This window comes from Ovis canadensis, chromosome 1 (genome assembly GCF_042477335.2).
Source record: "Ovis canadensis isolate MfBH-ARS-UI-01 breed Bighorn chromosome 1, ARS-UI_OviCan_v2, whole genome shotgun sequence".
Classification (NCBI taxonomy): domain Eukaryota; kingdom Metazoa; phylum Chordata; class Mammalia; order Artiodactyla; family Bovidae; genus Ovis; species Ovis canadensis.
The window spans coordinates 204,393,172-204,411,069 of NC_091245.1; the positions used below are offsets into that span (position 1 = coordinate 204,393,172).

Sequence of the window (17,898 nt, forward strand, 5' to 3'; positions counted from 1 at the left end):
CCTAGAAATAGTAACATGTTTTCCAGTGTAAGAGATCCTTGCGTTATTATGTGACCTATGAGTAAATGAAAATTAAATGAAAGAGGAGTGGTAGCATAACTGATCCGGGCAGGGACTCAGAAAAGCATTAGTTCCATACCCTCAGGTTTACGAAAGGGAAAACTGAGATTCATAGAGATTGGGACTTGCTAGTGACCAAGCCAGGGCCGGAAGCCATTCGCTCAACTTTCGGAGCTAGTATTATCATCACTGTATACTCCTGCCTAGCTCTTCCACATGTGAGCTGACTCTGGCTGGGGAACCAGAGATTTAACAGTAAACTGCCTTTTAAAAAACCCAAATAGGAATGAGTGATTGTATACACCTGCCACCCTTAATCAAGGCTGGTTGGTTCAAGTAATGTTATAATGCATAAAATTCATATAAAGGTAGTTTGCAGTTCGTTCAGTGTAGCAAAACCATGACATTAGTCATTTTCAACTGCAGGTAAGCCAAAAAGCAGTTCTTTTTGGTTTTGGAACAAGCTTATAAAATCCCACATAGCTTCTGAATTCCTAGCCCTGTGGGACAACAAAGCTGTCCTGTGAAGACTGTAAACTTGAGGTAACTGAACACATGGGCTGACTCCTGCATCTTTCAATCCTTATAACACCAGCCTCAGCATAACCGTTGTTTCTAGACTGATTTTTAACAGTGAGGATGTTCTTTTAAGAAGAACCTGAGTTTGATATTCATATATTCTTTTCAGCTGTTAAGCTGTGGTGTCAAAACATTCAGCAGGTAACAGGTCCCCATGGTTTATCAAAATAAATCGAAGGATATGGATAATCAACTACCATTGAGCCTCTTGGTCCCAGGCTGCCCAAGAGCATGGTGGCTTAACAGATAACCCTTTCTTCCCTTGGTGCCCACACCCCATGCCCTGATCCAACTGGGCCTCATAAGGTGCATTTTCTCTCTAGGTGGCCGGGGAACGATATGTCTACAAGTTCGTTTGCGACCCTGATGCCCTTTTCTCCATGGCCTTCCCTGACAACCAGCGTCCGTTCCTGAAAGCAGAGTCTGAGTGCCACCTCAGCGAGGAGGACACCCTGCCACTGACCCACTTTGAGGACAACCCTGCTTATCTTCTGGATGTGGACCGCTGCGGCAGCCTCCCCTATGCCGAAGGCTTTGCTTACTAAGTTTCTGAGCAGTTGAGCGGCCAAACCTTAGAGCTAGCAGTTCCCATTCAGGCAAACGAGAACAGTGGTTTTGTTTGTGTTTCTGGCTGTTCCTAAAGCTTGCCCTTTGAGTATTATCTGTCTCCGGAGATAGAGAATCCAATCTGTCTCTGGATTGGCACCCTTAAGGACAGAAACTTTGGCGGGGGAGTGGGAACAGGGAGGGGTAGAAAAACCACCCAAAAGCTGGTGCCTCAGCTCTTGATCCTGACAAGTTTTCTGGGAAGCGATTGAAATGGAGCCTCCTTCCCATGGACAATATATATGCAAAGCAATACCTTGTTCAGGTTGGTACCCGCAAACCAGGACAGAGTATGTGACAATCTGCATTGATCAAGGACTACTAAATGCCTTTACATAGAAGGGCTCTGATTTGCACAATTTGTTGAAAAAGTGAGTCACAAAACCCATAGAACAGGAGGTAGGCTAAGTTGGGGAGGCTCAAACCACGAAGGGTTGCCAAGTATTACCTTAAAACTTGGACAGCTCTTGCAGCTCGCTGAAATGTTTCCCCTTGGTCTACAAAGAAGGGGAAAAGGATGAATAGCTGTTACCCACTCCACGGTTCTCAAATAAACCATTGCTACTCTTGGGAACCTTCTGGCCATGTGGTCACCAAGTAGAGCAAGCCCCCTCTCTCTTCCCAGTCACATGGCTGTGTGTGGATGGCTTTAATTTTAGGAGAAGGTGATTAACACTTTTGACAGTATTTTGTTTTGCTTTGATTCGGGGGATTGTTTTGTTTTGGAAAACCAGTTTATAAACTGATTTTTGTAGTTTTGGTATTTAAAGCAAAAAAAAACAAACCTTTTGGTAACTGAGCACTGTGCCCTATAAACAGGACAGTGCCGACTTCTGAAGACGCTGCAGCTTGAAAGGGGCTTTGCTGGGGGCGTCCCCTTGGCTGAGTGCAAGCCCTCTTTATTGCCTGCTTTGTGCTTTCTGCACCAGACAGCCTGACGGAACATTTGCACCTGAGTTGTACATTTTTGAGGTGTGCAGGGCAGCCTGGACACACCGTTTAGATTCTATGTGTATAGTCCCCAATGTTCCCTCCCATGCCCTCTCTGGAAAGCATATGTACATAATACATGTCATGTCCATTTGAAACCTGGTCACCTGATGGAAACCCTAGGGAGTCTTCCCTGGGCATGACTGATGACAATTTCCATTTCATCCATTTTTGTTTTTCCTTTTTCTTTAAATCCTCGGACTTTAAACCCTGCATATGATTCAATAGGGTTTGAGACGTATGCGCGACACCAACAGGTAAAAGTGTGCTAGCGCCTTAGTTTCCTGCCACTTTTCAAAAGAGTTCTCTGATCGCTGAATTTTATTGGAAAAGTTTTCAACAACCCAGCTAAAGCTACATGAAAGCTCAAAGTAGAGGAAAAGGTAGCACCTTGGTGCCTGCTGTTGAGAGAGTTCTGTGCTTCCCCTGACACTGAGCACAGAAACAATGATGATGCTACTCTTCATACACAAAGGACAGTGCTTTGTTTTTCTATTGATGGAACGCTCTGCAGTCTCAAACAGTCCCCCAGGTGACCAGGAACACATTTGTGAAGAGGGTCACAGATAAGGGGTGCATTTCATAGCTGTGGAAATACAAGGATTCCCTCTTGGAAGCTAATTAGCCCACAAAGGTATTGCACCTGTAGCTTGGGCCTTAATTAGCATTGTATTCTAATCAAAGGACTCTTTCCAAATGGTATTTATAGCTTTCTAACCTACACATAGTCTATACATAGATGCATATTTTACCCCAAGCTGGCTAGAGGTTAATTTGTTGTAAATGCTGTATAGGATTTTTTTTTCCTTTCTTATCTGGGTTTGGGTTTTGTTGGGATTTTTTTTTTTTGATGGATTTATGCTGTCTTAGCAAGTATGAAAAGAATCGTCTGTAGCCTGAGCTCCCCTCCCCCGCTACGGCCATGTGCCCGGTGCGGTCTCGGGACACAGGATGGCGGCGTCACCGTTGCATTCCCATCGGACTCATGCACCTCCCTGATGATTTGGGGTTTTTCGGTTTTTTGTTTTTGCTTCTTTTCCAGAGTGTGGAAAATCTACAGTGCAGAAAGGCTTTAACCTGCCAGTTGATTTGAAATACTTTTCCCCTGCGCAGGGCTGTTTGCATCCTGCCAAGCTGCGTTATATTCTGTACTGTGTACAATAAAGTTTGCTTTCAGTTTACCAAGTGCCTGAAACCCGCATCTTTCTTACCCCCATCTTAAAGTAAGCAGAAGTCACCTGGTACCTTCCTCTCCCTCTGTCTCTCCCCCTCTTAGCTATCAAGCCTTATGACTCTAGAGTTGAGAGTCAACTTGCGCACAGCTTCTCTCTTCTAATCTCATCTCTCAAACTCTGGCTAAACATTTGATCCAAAAGAGTAGAAGGAAAGTAGAAAACAGGTTTTCCCAGCCAGTGGGGAGTTGACACCATCCTATCCCTCCTGTCGAGCCCACCTACTCACCAACTCAATTTTTTTTTTTTTTTAAAGCATAGCTTACTTTCCATAGGCCCTAGGTTCATTGTGAGAAGATCACTAGGCTAGGACTATTGAGTTCCAGGATATCTGGCTCAGCCCCTTAGATGAATTCTTGGAAAACCAGACAAAAGACGACTACCTCTTTTCCTAGTTTCTCCCCAGATTTTGACCTTAAGTAAAATTTTACTAGTAGTTCCCTCAAAAATGACAGCTTAGGAAGGTCGTGCCTCTTTTGTTTTTTCCAGCCATAGAGAAGCAAAAACCTTTCTTCTGAGTTTGAACGCTGTTACCAAACTAGGTTCATTTTGCCTGACGCTCAGCAAGCTAAAATGCTGAAATGCAGCAAAAAGAGGAGATAGGAAAACAAGCCTGAAAACTGCCTCCTGGAAGGCTTAGGAATAAAACATCAGGGTGGAGTGAGATTTGGGGCACCTGGGGAAAGGTGATTGGGGAAAGATGCGGGATGGAAATTGTGCACAGGTGTAACCAGGATATAGGCACATTGTGAGGGTGGAGTTTGCAGCCTTCTGAAGTCAAAAGGTCACCCACTTGCTCATGCCCAGTGGGAGAGCAAACGTTTAAGCCACATGCTGCTCGGGGACATTGAGGTCTTTAAACAACCTTGATTAGGGAAGGCAGGTGAAATGAATTTAACCCACAATTTTAGGTGCATATCTATCACTTGGAAAAAGTTTGCAGGACTCCGTGCAGTATTAAGCTTTCAGTGCTCTTATTTCACCCTTTTTTCTGCACCTTAATTTGGGCTTTTCAAGGCTCCTATTACAGTAGAGAAACAAGTAGATCCTTTTTCCTAGTCTACAACAGAAGGCTTTCTGTGAGTTATCTGTATCTTTCTTTCACTGTTTTACAAGCCCTAAGTGTAGAAACATCTGAGCCTGAATCAGTGCACAGCCGCTTGAATCGGAGCTCATGAGGAATGAATGCCTGCCACATAAACCCATTGGCTTCAACAGCTTAAGAGATGCTTGGGGAGAAGGCTGGGGAGCCAGGACAAAGTAAGCCCTGCCATTCAGCTTCACTACGATTAGACCTTAACAGTCAGCTCCCCATTCTTCACGGGATCATGATCCCCCTGGGCCCAGATCCCGATTGTTAACCTAATGCAGAAGGTCACCAAACACTGGGCAGCCCTTCTGTAGAGTGCTAGGATAAGAAAGCCTAGAAAACAGGAAGTTTACTCTTCACTGAGATCCCCTTTCTTGAGCCAGGCCAGTAAAACAATGCTTTTTCAGTGGTTAGATGACAGAGAAGTAGTGTGAGGGCAAAAGAATGTGGTTTTGAGAGCCAGGGTTTGCACAGAATCTAAATTCTAGTGCAGCTGGGACCGATGTAAACTAATGTGGCAGAAAAACACTCACGCACACAGACAGTCGGAAATCTTGGAGAGCCGGTCCATGCCCAGTGGTACAGGTGGCTGGAGCTTAGTGTATGGCTTCTAAAACACAAGAAAAAGGGAAAAAGAAAGTCATCATCATGTGTTAAAATCATCTGTTTTAACACATACATAATGTAAGCATCCATCTATCTTACTCAGCAAGAGTATATTATACTTGGGGTGGGGGTGAGAGACAAGCCCCTGTGTCCTTCTGGTCCCAGCAAAGACACCAGTGTCCCGTTTGGAAGGGGCCCTTGAATGACCAACTTTGGTTTCACTCCTCTGATTTAAGAACTGGCCCTACACCCAGGTCTTGTTGACCTTGGCAGTGGACCTCAGATAACTAACCTTTGGATAGCACTTCACAGTTTACACAGTACGTTTTCATCTGCATTATCTTTCTGGCAGGCTTTCTTAAATGGTAACACTTTGCTGAAATTAAATCTGAAAATATCCATGGCTGTTAGCCTCCAAAATTATGATCTTGGAATGTTCTCAGTGGCTACTATGGAAAGAGAGCTAGACACTGGGAGGCGGAACATAGGGGTTCTGGTTCCAGCTCAGAGATTGATTGGATTTGACAAGATGATCTCAGAGGGCCATCCTGGCCTAACCTCCTACATCAATGAACCCACTGGTGAATTGTTATTTCCCAGATCCCTTAGGAGGGAAAGGAGTTCCTTGGGAATTCAAAGCGGGGGTTGGGGGTTGGGGGGATGGGTGTGTGTGTGTTGGCAGATTTAACAGATATCTCATATTTGAACAAACCCTGAAAGTTGCTCAGCCCCACCATTAAAGGCATATATTTGTTCATTCCCTAAGGCAATGGCACCCCACTCCAGTACTCTTGCCTGGAAAATCCCATGGACAGAGGAGAGCCTAGTAGGCTACAGTCCATGGGATCGCTGAGAGTTGGACACGACTCAGTGACTTCACTTTCAGTTTTCACTTTCATGCATTGGAGAAGGAAATGGCAACCCACTCCAGTGTTCTTGCCTGGAGAATCCCAGGGACAGAGGAGCCCTACAGTCCATGGGGTCACAAGAGTCAGACACAACTTAGTGACCAAACCACCACCATTCAATACATAGTGCCTATTCTATGCCAGGTACTGCTCTAGGATTACTGGAGGGGGGAAAATAGAAATCTGTGCTCTCAAGGATCTTATATCTGGGGAAGGGAGCAAAAAAAATGAAACAAATAAATGATAGCATTTTTTAGATAATGTTGAGTAACTTATGGAGAGAAATTAAGCAGAGAGGGGATGTGATTGAGTGGTGGGGATGGGGGTGTTGCAGTTTTAAATAGGAAGATCATGGAAGACCTCACAGTTGAGCAAAGACTTGACAATAGATAGAGCCAGATGGTTATCTGAAGGAAAAGCATGTAGACAGAGGGAAGAGCAAAACCCTGAAACTTTAAACATTCTTGGACTATTTATGGAATAGCAAGGCCTGTGAAACAGGGTCAGAAGGGGTGAGACAAGGCACAGTAAGAAAGCTGAAAAAGTAACTGGGGGTGGTGAGTATCATCTGGGGTCCTGTTGGTTTTTTTAAGGACTCTGGCATTTACTCTGTTAATGTTTAGCTGTTAGAAATTTTAAGCAGAGAAGTGACATGATCTGACTTATATTTAAAAGGATCACTGGCTGCTGAGTTGAAATCAATTGCAGGAGAGTGAAGAAATAAGCAAGACCAAGGAATAGGCTGTTGCAATAATCCAGGTGGGGCGAGATGATGTTCTGGATCACAGCACATGGAGGTCATAATCTGGATTTATTTTTAAGATAGAGCCAATAGGTTTTGAATGTGTAGAGTGAGAAGAATGGAGTCAGTTACGACTCCAAAGCTCTGGGCCTGAGCACAAGGAAGTGTGAGGCGCCGTTCACTGAGATAGGAAAACCTGAGGAGGACAAATGCAGGGTGGGATAGGGGGAGGAGAGGCACTCTGTTTGGGACATAACTTTTGAGATGCCTATTAGAAATCCAAATGGGAATGTCGACTTGGATATACAAGTCTGGAGCCCAGGGGAGAGATCCAGACTGGAAAGAGAAATTAAGTGCCATCATTGTGGACAGGGTATTTAAAACTGAGACTGGATGAGATCACTAAGGCAATAAGTCTAGATAGAAAAAAGAAAGCCCGGAGACACTCCAAGATTAAGAGGTTGGGGAAATGAACCATCAGAAGAGACTGCAAAAGAGTGGCTGGTGAAGTAGGGATAACCAGGAGGGTATTTCCAGGAGGCAGGAGATCAGCTACAGCAGGTGCTTCTGATGTGTCAGGCACGGTGAGGATGGGGACTGAGTTGACAACACGGAGGTCATGGGTCACTTGCACAGGCCTTTTCTATGGAGTAAGAGAGAGAATAGAGAGAGCTGATTGATGCTACTAGAGAGCCAAAGGAGGCTTGCATTTAGTCTCAGTTGGGGGTAGAGATCTAAAAAAGCTCCGTTGATTCCAAAATCCTGGGTTTGAGTTCAGCCCAGTCTCTCTCACTGCTGCTGCTGCTAAGTCGCTTCAGTCGTGTCCGACTCTCTGCGACCCCATAGATGGCAGCCCACCAGGCTCCCCCGTCCCTGGGATTCTCCAGGCAAGAACACTGGAGTGGGTTGCCATTTCCTTCTCCAGTCTCTCTCACTAAGCCCTTCCATTCTCAAACTCTCAAAATCTGAGAGGCTTAGGAATCCTGGCCAGTATCCTGCCCAGAAGGTATAGGGTGAGCCATTTGAGGATAAAAGAGAAGAGATGAAGATGCTGTTACCAACACCTTTCCCATCCCAATGGGACTCTATTCTTGTTTTGTGCTCTTAAATTTCTTTTTCTGAAATGTTAAGTGTTTTTTTAAATAACTTTTCATATTACACAATTAGCATATGTTCCTTGTAGAAAAACAGAAAAAAAACATAGCCCAAATTTAAAACTACTCTGAAAACTCAACATGGAGACCATAGCTAACACTTTACATCTTTTCAGAAGGCTTTTCTCTGTAATGTTATTCAAATGGAAAATGTGGCTATACCATATATTATACATAGTTTTGAAATTTATTTTTAACCATATATTTTAAACATCCTTCCATATCATGAAATATTCTCTTATAATTCCTGACCACATCCTATCCCTAAGTTCACAAGTCTTACGACATATGTAAGCAATCCCCTTCACTGGAGATTAAGGTGCCACAAATATATATCCAAAAGCAAGCCAAGTGATGTCCATCCCTCAAAATCAAATTAACAAAAAATAATAATTTGAGCTTTTCCTAGTGTTCCCAATTAGCAGCAAACTCCTATTAATTTTATCTTCTATTAATAAATATTTCTCAAGTCCATCTCCATCGTCACTGTCATAATCAATCCACCATCACCTCTCACCTGCACTTTTGCCGGCACCACTTAACAGGTCTTACCACATCTACTCCTATCCCATTCCCACTCTTCATATTATAGTCAGTGATTTTTTTTTTTAGCCCAACTCATTCCCTTTCTTGAGACTTTAATGACACCCACTGGAATACCTAAAATTTAAAAAGACTAACCATATAAAATGTTGGCAAGTATGCAGTGCTGGTAGGACTGTAAAATGGTACAGCCACTCTGAATATCTGTTTGATAATTCCTTTTTTTCTAGAAACAAGTAATATTTTGAGTTGGTAAAGTGCTTTTTTGAACACACATTTCTGGTATCTGGGACAGAGAACCAAATATCCATCTTTGTGCAACTCCTGCAGCTTGGTTTCCTCTATACCACCTCTCTTACCTAAGTATTAAAAACATTTGACATTGTTCTTCTACGTCTTCACAACACACCCCTGTGCGGTAAGTAGTATTGACCCCATTCTACAGAAGGGGAAGTCGAGGTACAGAAAGATTTAATGCCTCCTCAAAAACCGCGTGGCATGGCGTGATGTGGCAGCACTTCAATGTTTGGCAATTTCTTATCAAAATAAACATGCATCTACTCTATGATCCAGCAATTTCAACCTAAAGTATTTATGCAAGAGAGAGATAAATATGTGTTCACAAAAAGACCTTTGCAAGAACATCTGTGTAAGCTTTATTCCCAATAGCTATCAAAATAACCCAAATGTCCACCAACAGGAGTGGTATCCATATCCATACCACAAAATACTACTCAACAATTAGAAAGAATGAACCATGATATTCTTAGTTGTAGCAAGGTAGCAAGGGATAAGTGGTAGCAAGGGATGGGTGGGCATTTTATTTTATGCTAATTTCCCCCCCCAAAAAAATATCTGTAGTCATTTCTTGGGATAAAACCAAAATCCTTAACTTGGCCTTACAAGACAAGTCCTTGCCTGTCTCTTCAGCTCCACCCTACACCATTCACTCCCTTATGCTCTATGCTCCAGTGCCCCGGCCTTCTTCTGTACCTTGCTGCTTCTTGCTCCAGCCTTGATACAAACTGTTCCCTGGACCTGAAATTACACTACCTCTGCATGCTCAGTCCTTTGCGACCCCATGGACTGTAGCCTGCCAAGCTACATTTCCTCCTCAAGGGTATTTTCCTGACCTCAGGATCAAGCCCACGTTTCCTGCATTAGCAGGCAGATTCTTTACCACTGAGACACCTGGGAAGCCACACTGCCTCTGCATCCATCCCTAACCTCCACCTAGCTCAATCTCCACACATACTTTAATCTCACTTCCGAGGTCTCCCCAGAGGCAGACAATCGGCTAATCCTGCAAACAAGTAAATAAGTTTAATTTCCTTGCCTTCCTAGATGTATTCTTTTCTCCTATTATATACTTTCCAGCACTCATTATCTTTTTTTCACAGCACATCTCACAATTCTTAATTATTCACTTATTTGAAAAATTAGTTAATCTTCCCTAATAGGCTGTAAATTTCATGAAGGCAGGACCATACAGTTTTGCTGCTTTCTCTCCAACATAGGTGATTTTAAAACATCTGTTAAACAAGTAAGCACTGTAAGGTGTATATTTATTCATTTATGACTTTCAGGATAATTTCTTAGATGGATTGTTTGGGCAAAGGGTAGAGACAGTTGAAGGATTTTCATATGTACTGCAAAAGGCTCACCAAAAAAAAATTATTAATTTGTATCTGTATCAGTAGGAGACTACTTGGTTCTCACAACCTTTGTCCACACTGGGCATTATTTACATTTACACGTCTATTTGCCATTCCTATCTGTTCATTATTTATTCAAATATTATTTATTGAGTACCTATTACATATCAGGTACCAAGCTGAGTGAATTAGATCAGTAGTTTTTATATTTTTTGTTTATACATCCTATAAAAGAATTTTGAAAAGCAAGGTAGCCTTTAGCATTATTTTAAGTTAACATTTAAAATTTCCATCATATTATTACAAGTTGAAAATACATAATTTCCAGTATATTGTAAGTTCTGACATTTTGAAGTGTAATTATTTGCATTTAACCACAGCCTTGCCTAACTCAATGAAACTATGAGCCATGCTGTGTAGGGCCACCCAAGTCAGGTCATGGTGGAGACATCTGACAGAATGTGGTCCACTGCAGAAGGGAATGGCAAACCACTTCAGTATTCCTGCCTTGAGAACACCATGAACAGTATGAAAAGGCAAGAAGATATGACACTGAAAGAGGAACTCCCCAGGTCAGTAGGTGCCCAATATGCTACTGGAGATCAGTGGAGAAATAACTCCAGAAAGAATGAAGGAATGGAGCCAAAACAAAAACAATACCCAGTTGTGGATGTGACTGGTGATAGAAGCAAGGTCCGATGCTGTAAAGAGCAATATTGCATAGGAACCTGGAATGTCAGGTCCATGAATCAAGGCAAACTGGAAGTGATCAAACAGGAGATGGCAAGAGTGAACGTTGACATTCTAGGAATCAGCGAACTAAAATGGACTGGAATGGGTGAATTTAACTCAGATGACCATTATATCTACTACTGTGGGCAAGAATCTCTTAGAAATGGAGTAGCCATCATAGTCAAGAAAAGATTCTGAAATGCAGTACTTGGATGCAGTCTCAAAAACGACAGAATGATCTCCGTTCATTTCTAAGGCAAACCATTGAATATCACAGTAATCCAAGTCTATGCCCCAACCAGCAATGCTGAAGAAGCTGAAGTTGAACGGTTCTAGGAAGACCTACAAGACCTTCTAGAATTAACACCCAAAAAAGATATCCTTTGCATTATAGGGGATTGGAATACAAATGCAGGAAGTCAAAAAATACCTGGAGTAACAGACAAATTTGGCCTTGGAGTACAGAATGAAGCAAGGCAAAGGCTAATAGAGTTCTGCCAAGAGAACGCACTGGTCATAGCAAACACCCTCTTCTAACAACACAAGGGAAGACTCTACACATGGGCATCACTTTGCAGCCAAAGATGGAGAAGCTCTATACAGTCAGCTAAAACAAGACCAGGAGCTGACTGTGGCTCAGATCATGAACTCCTTATTGCCAAATCCAGACTGAAATTGAAGAAAGTAGGGAAAACCAATAGACCATTCAGGTATGACCTAACAAATCCCTAAACAATTATACAGTGGAAGTGATAAACAGATTTAAGGGACTAGATCTGATAGACAGGGTGCCTGATGAACTATGGACAGAGGTTCGTGACATTGTACGGGAGACAGGGAGCAAGACCATCTCCAAGAAAAAGAAATGCAAAATAGCTGTCTGGGGAGGCCTTACAAATAGCTGTGAAAAGAAGAGAAGCAAAAAGCAAAGGAGAAAAGGAAAGATATAAGCATCTGAATGTAGAGTTCCAAAGAATAGCAAGGAGAGATGAGAAAGCCTTCCTCAGCCATCAATGCAAAGAAATAGAGGAAAACAATAAAATGGGAAAGACTAGAGATCTCTTCAAGAACATTAGAGACACTAAGGGAACATTTTATGCAAAGATGAGCACAATAAAGGACAGAAATGGTATGGACCTAACAGAAGCAGAAGATGTTAAGAAAAGGTGGAAAGAATACACAGAAGAACTGTACAAATAAGACCTTCACAACCCAGCTAATCACGCACGATGGTGCGATCACTCACCTAGAGCCAGACATCCTGAAATGTGAAGTCAAGTGGGCCTTAGGAAGCATCACTACAAACAAAGCTAGTGGAGGTGATGGAATTCAGTTGAGCTATTTCAATTCCTGAAAGATGATGCTGTGAAAGTGCCGCACTCAATATGCCAGCAAATTTAGAAGACTCAGCAGTGGCCACAGGACTGGAAAGGTCAGTTTTCATTCCAATCCCAAAGAAAGGGAATGCTAAAGAATGCTCTAACTACCGCACAACTGTACTCATCTCACATGCTAGCAAAGTAACGCTCAAAATTCTCCAAGCCAGGCTTCAACAGTATGTGAACCATGAACTTCCAGATGTTCAAGCTGGTTTTAGAAAAGGCAGAGGAATCAGAGATCAAATTGCCAACATCCGCTGGATCATCGAAAAAGCAAGAGAGTTCCAGAAAAACATCTATTTCTGCTTTATTGACTATGCCAAAGCCTTTGACTGTGTGGATCACAATAAACTGTGGAAAATTCTGAAACAGATGGGCCTACCAGACCACTTGACCTGCCTCTTGAGAAAGATGCAAGTCAGGAAGCAACAGTTAGAACTGGACATGGAACAACAAATTGGTTCCAAATAGGAAGAGTATGTCAAGGGTGCATATTGTCACTGTGCTTATTTAACTTATATGCAGAGTACATCATGAGAAATGCTGGGCTGGATGAAGCACAAATTGGAATCAAGATTGCCGGGAGAAATATCAATAATCTCAGATATGCAGATGACACCACCCTTATGGCAGAAAGTGAAGAAGAACTAAAGAGTCTCTTGATGAAAGTGAAAGTGGAGAGTGAAAAGGTTGGCTTAAAGCTCAACATTCAGAAACAAAGATCATGGCATCCAGTCCCATCACTTCATAGCAAATAGATGGAGAAACAGTGGAAACAGTGGCAAACTTTATTTTTCTGGGCTCCAAAAATCACTGCAGATGGTGACTGCAGCCATGAAATTAAAAGACGCCTACTCCTTGGAAGAAAAGTTTGACCAATCTAGACAGCATATTAAAAAGCAGTGACATTACTTTGCCAACAAAGGTCTATCTACTTAAGGCTATGGTTTTTCCAGTGGTCATGTATGGATGTGAGAGTTGGACTATAAAGAAAGCTGAGCCCCGAAGAATTGATGCTTTTGAACTGTGGTGTTGGAGAAGACTCTTAAGGGTCCCTTGGACTGCAAGGAGATCAGTACTGGGTGTTCGTTGGAAGGACTGATGCTAAAGCTGAAACTCTAATACTTTGGCCACCTCATGCAAAGAGTTGACTCATTGTAAAAGACCCTGATGCTGAGAGGGATTGGGGGCAGGAGGAGAAGGGGATGACAGAGGATGAGATGGTTGGATGGCATCACTGACTCAATGGACATGAGTTTGAGTGAACTCCAGAAGTTGTTGATGGACAGGGAGGCCTGGTGTGCTGCAGTCATGGGGACGCAATGAGTCAGACATGACTGACCAATGGAACTGAGCACAGGGTCAATCCCTTGGTCAGGAAGATCCGATCACCTGGAGAAGGAAATGGCAACCCACTCTAGTATTCTTGCCTGGGAAGTCCTATGGGCAGAGGAGCCTGGTAGCCTACAGTCCAGGGGGTCATGAAAAGTTGGACAAAACTGAACAACTGAGCACACATTTCATACCTTGTATACGACACACTAAATAATTCCCTTTGGCGGTAAGCCTTTACAAGTACTAGTTCATAACTGATCAAAACAGCATAAATATATAGCCAAATCTGATATGTAATTATGAAACATGAAAAGTAAAAATTTGTCAGAAAAGAAAAACTCTCAGTGATCTTATTGGGATAGAAGTGTTATTGCTTTTTCCATTTCTTCACTTCAAGAATGAGACAGGGTTTAACATCGGTTCTGTTCCTAATTTTCAATTTAAAGTAAATGCTAAGAAATATCATGTGACAGAAAGTGCTAGCTGTCCACCAAAACAAGTTTTCTTCTTCCTTGGTAAGAAGATTGCAGGCAGACAAGTGGCTGGACTACATTTCCCAGTATCCCTTGTAGTGGGCTAGGCCAGTTATCAATGTATTACCTCTCAGCTCAAATTTATCCTTTTTGTTTGCTCTGTGAAACAGATCTGGGCCCTTTAAACATCTTACCTTTCTTAGCTGGCACTGAATCTCTGTCGACAGAGGGCACTGGTGTGACATTAAAGGGGAAGAGGGTTTAATTCCTAGTTCCTATGTGCAGTCTCTTGACATGATCAAGCTTCCCCATTGTCCAGCTGCTGCAGGGCACAGTAGCTAGCTTCCAGCAGCTTTCTATGGCACCACTTATCTTGGGTGATTTTGCAGCAGAGTGCCTCTGACTCCTGCCATGCTCAGAGCTTCTCCAGTGCCTGTGATGGTTCCTGCAACACACAGTAGCCAGCAGTACCCAGAAACCAGCAGCTCCTTTGGCATCATTCCCTCCCAAGCAGTTAGATAGCATAGTGCAAAGGCAGATTTCCAACAAGTTCCACCAGTCAGGCATTTCTCTGGCTTTTGGTGAGCCATAGCCATGACCTCTATTGCAGTTTTACATTGCTTGAACCCTGCACATTCCAAAAAAAAGTTTCACTTTTGCTTGGCTTCTGGAAGATAACGTCTAAGCCCTTAGAATATTCTGCTTGAGACGGGTGACTCTGTTTACCTAGGACCTTGGGCCTTACTGGTGGTCTGTGCTAACAATGTGACTTATGGTGGGGCGGTAGGGGGAGGCCTTGGACCACACAGTATCAATCGGCCTCTGGAGACTCAGTAACCAAGGTCACCTGTGTGGGCAGTAAGCCTTAGGCAGCAAGGCTCAGGTGATCTTCTGTTATTGGCAGTACTTCATAAATATATTCACACATCACTGCTGGGAGAATTAAATGCTGTCCATATGACTCCCCTGGAATAGGACAAGTGGAAGCTTGCAACAGGGTCTCCCCTAGATCCTGCCTGGTGCCTTTTTCCTTGCTGATTTTAATCTATATTCTTTTATTCTCATAAACCATAACCCAGAGTACAGTAGCCTTTCTGAGTTCTTTGAGTCCTTCTCACAAATCATTGAACCTGAGTGTGCTTTCAAATACACTTCTCCAACGAGTGTGACTCAGCCCAGAGGGTAGAAAGGAGGGTCCCTTCCTTGGGCACTCCATCTCAGCTCTATAAATAGTATCTGCTCTTTATCTGCTATTTCTTTACTTCTGAATGACCAATCTCGTTATTTCAATCTCCTGTCACAGTTTTAATAAACTCTTCCTATTCAAATTACTTTGTGGCTTCTCTCTTGAGTGGACTCAGATAGATACGGTGGTCATGTTACTTCATTCTCTCTCAGGGGGAATAATGTGTGCTATTTCTGGACTGGGCTTCCCTAGTGGCTTAGCAATCAAGAATCCATCTGCAATGCAGGAGATGCAGGTTTGATTCCTAGGTCAGGAAGATACCCCTAGAGGAGGAAATGGCAACTCACTTCAGTATTCTTGTCTGGGAAATCCCACTGATAGAGGAGCCTGGCGGGCTACAATGCATGGGGTCTCAAAGAGTGGGACATGATTTAGTGACTAAACAACAATTTCTGGACTAGGGCTATTAAGAAAGCATGTGTGCTTCCTCCATGCTCTATTCCAGTTGGATGTAGATGATGACAAGATACTGTAGGATGATGGAGGCACAAGGTGGGAGAAGCCAGGGTCTCTGATTCACCACCTGCAGAACTCCTGCCAACTAAAAAATAGCAGTGATGATGTTTGAACCATGTTTGAGTCTATTTGTAATAGCAGTTTAACTTACCCTAATTAATACACCTTGGTCACTTAAACAAGTACTGAGGAATGGAAGGGGTTATGTGTATGTGTTGCTGCTGGGAGGTGACGGTGAAGTCACTCAGTCGTGTCCGACTCCTTGCAACCCCATAGATTGTAGCCTACCAGGCTCCTCCGTCCATGGAATTTTCCAGGCAAGATTACTGGAGTGGGTTGCCATTCTTGGAAGTCTTTCCAAATTCTATGCCAAAATTCACACACTGATCTTTCATCAGAAATTACCTATCAACTAACAGCTCTATTAGGCTCTCCTTCAATTGTTGAAAATAAAAGATTGAAAACAATTTAACTTGACAAAAGTAAAAGTTACCAGTTATTATAATCTAATCATTTTTTCAATTTTTTATAAGTATACCAAAAAGGTTTTACCAAATGCTTCCACATCAGTGGTTCTCAAAAATGTGGATTTCAGATGAGCTATATTAGCATCATCTGGCAGTTTATTAGAAATGCAGTTTCAGGCCCCACCCCAGGCCTGCTGAATCAGAAACTCTGGAGGTAAGACCAGCAATCTTGTGTTTTACCAACAAGCCCTCTAGGTGTTTCTGATGCAAGCTGCCCCTTATGTCTATGATTCTTTCACCTGGACTCGTATTTAATCTGACAGTTTCCAACAGGGTTCAAATATTGAAATATGAACCTCAAATGAATCTTTACCGTTTGTGTCAGATATCCATTAGCACACAACAGTATTACCACAAACACAGTTGCTTCAAACAGCACACATTCATTTTCTCCTAATTCCTGTGAATCAGGAGTCCTGGAACGACTGAACCAGGTCATGTACTTCAGGGTCTCACACGGCTGCAATCAAGGTGTCAACTGGGACAGCAGTCTTCTCTGGGGCACACTGGGGACAGGATCAACTACTAAATTCATGTGGTTGTTGGCAGCTTTTATTTCTTTTAATTTAATTGACTAATTTGATTTAATTGAAAATTTTTTCTATAAGCCATGGGTGGTTTGGGGGATGATTCAAGGGCCTTACATCTATTGTACACTTTGTTTCTATTATTATTACTTAGCTCCACCTCTGATGATCAGGCATTAGATCTCGAAGGTTGGAGACTCTTGATTTAGATCATTCAATACTAGACATTCTGAAAAATGTTTAATAGAACATCTTTGGCAGAGCTGGAACTCATGATCAAACCCATCAGCCAAACATGACTACGTACTACTTTCTAGTAGAAACAGTATGATGTCATTTTTCAAATCAATGTGTCAATAAATAAACAATATAAAAAGCTTGGAATATGTTTTATAGCACATAATGTAAGAAAGATTACTAAAAGATCAAGGTCAAGATCAAATTGATGCAGAGCTAATATAATTAATCATATCAGAGTTATCAAAGCAGGATGATAATAGTAGTATTCATTATCTTCTAATTATCTAGTGTAATATGTGGCTAAAGTTATCAGTTATTATTAATGGGATGAGTGTTACTGACAGCAACGTGCTCTTTCAGTAAATGTGTGTTCATGTGAATGTTGAACTCTAGTGGACAGTTTTTGGGGATAATGCAATCAAATAATGCATTAAAAAGCCAAAATAGCTCCATTTACTTCATTAGACAATATGATTAAATTTCCCATGTATTTAATTAAAAAGAAAGGTATATATTGCTAAAACTAATTGGCCTGGCAGCTAGCATATAATTTTATTTTTAGTTAATAGCAGCTGGCAAATCTTATTATAAGCTGAAATAAGATGAGTATTGACTATAATCGTAATGCACATTTCACAATATGATTTGACAAAATAGGTTTTAACTATTTAATTGAATGATACACACCAAATTTGCAAACATGTGAGATTTTTCATAAGAATGTATTTTGTGGGCTTATATGAGATATTTTCTTTGCAAATTTGTCTTATTTCAAGTCTATGAAAAGTTGTAAAAATAATACAATGAACGTAAGAACA

General features: G+C 42.0%; 1 protein-coding gene across 1 annotated transcript in view; it reads left to right on the forward strand.

Annotated features, from left to right (window-relative positions):
• The window catches only part of ETV5 (ETS variant transcription factor 5), a 59,044-nt gene extending 55,628 nt beyond the window's left edge, over nt 1-3,416 (forward strand). The window contains exon 13 of the mRNA XM_069558668.1: nt 963-3,416. Within this exon, the coding sequence (XP_069414769.1) occupies nt 963-1,184 (222 nt within the window). The 3' untranslated portion in view covers nt 1,185-3,416. The remainder of the gene's footprint in view (nt 1-962) is intronic.
• The last annotated feature ends 14,482 nt before the right edge of the window (nt 3,417-17,898 follow it).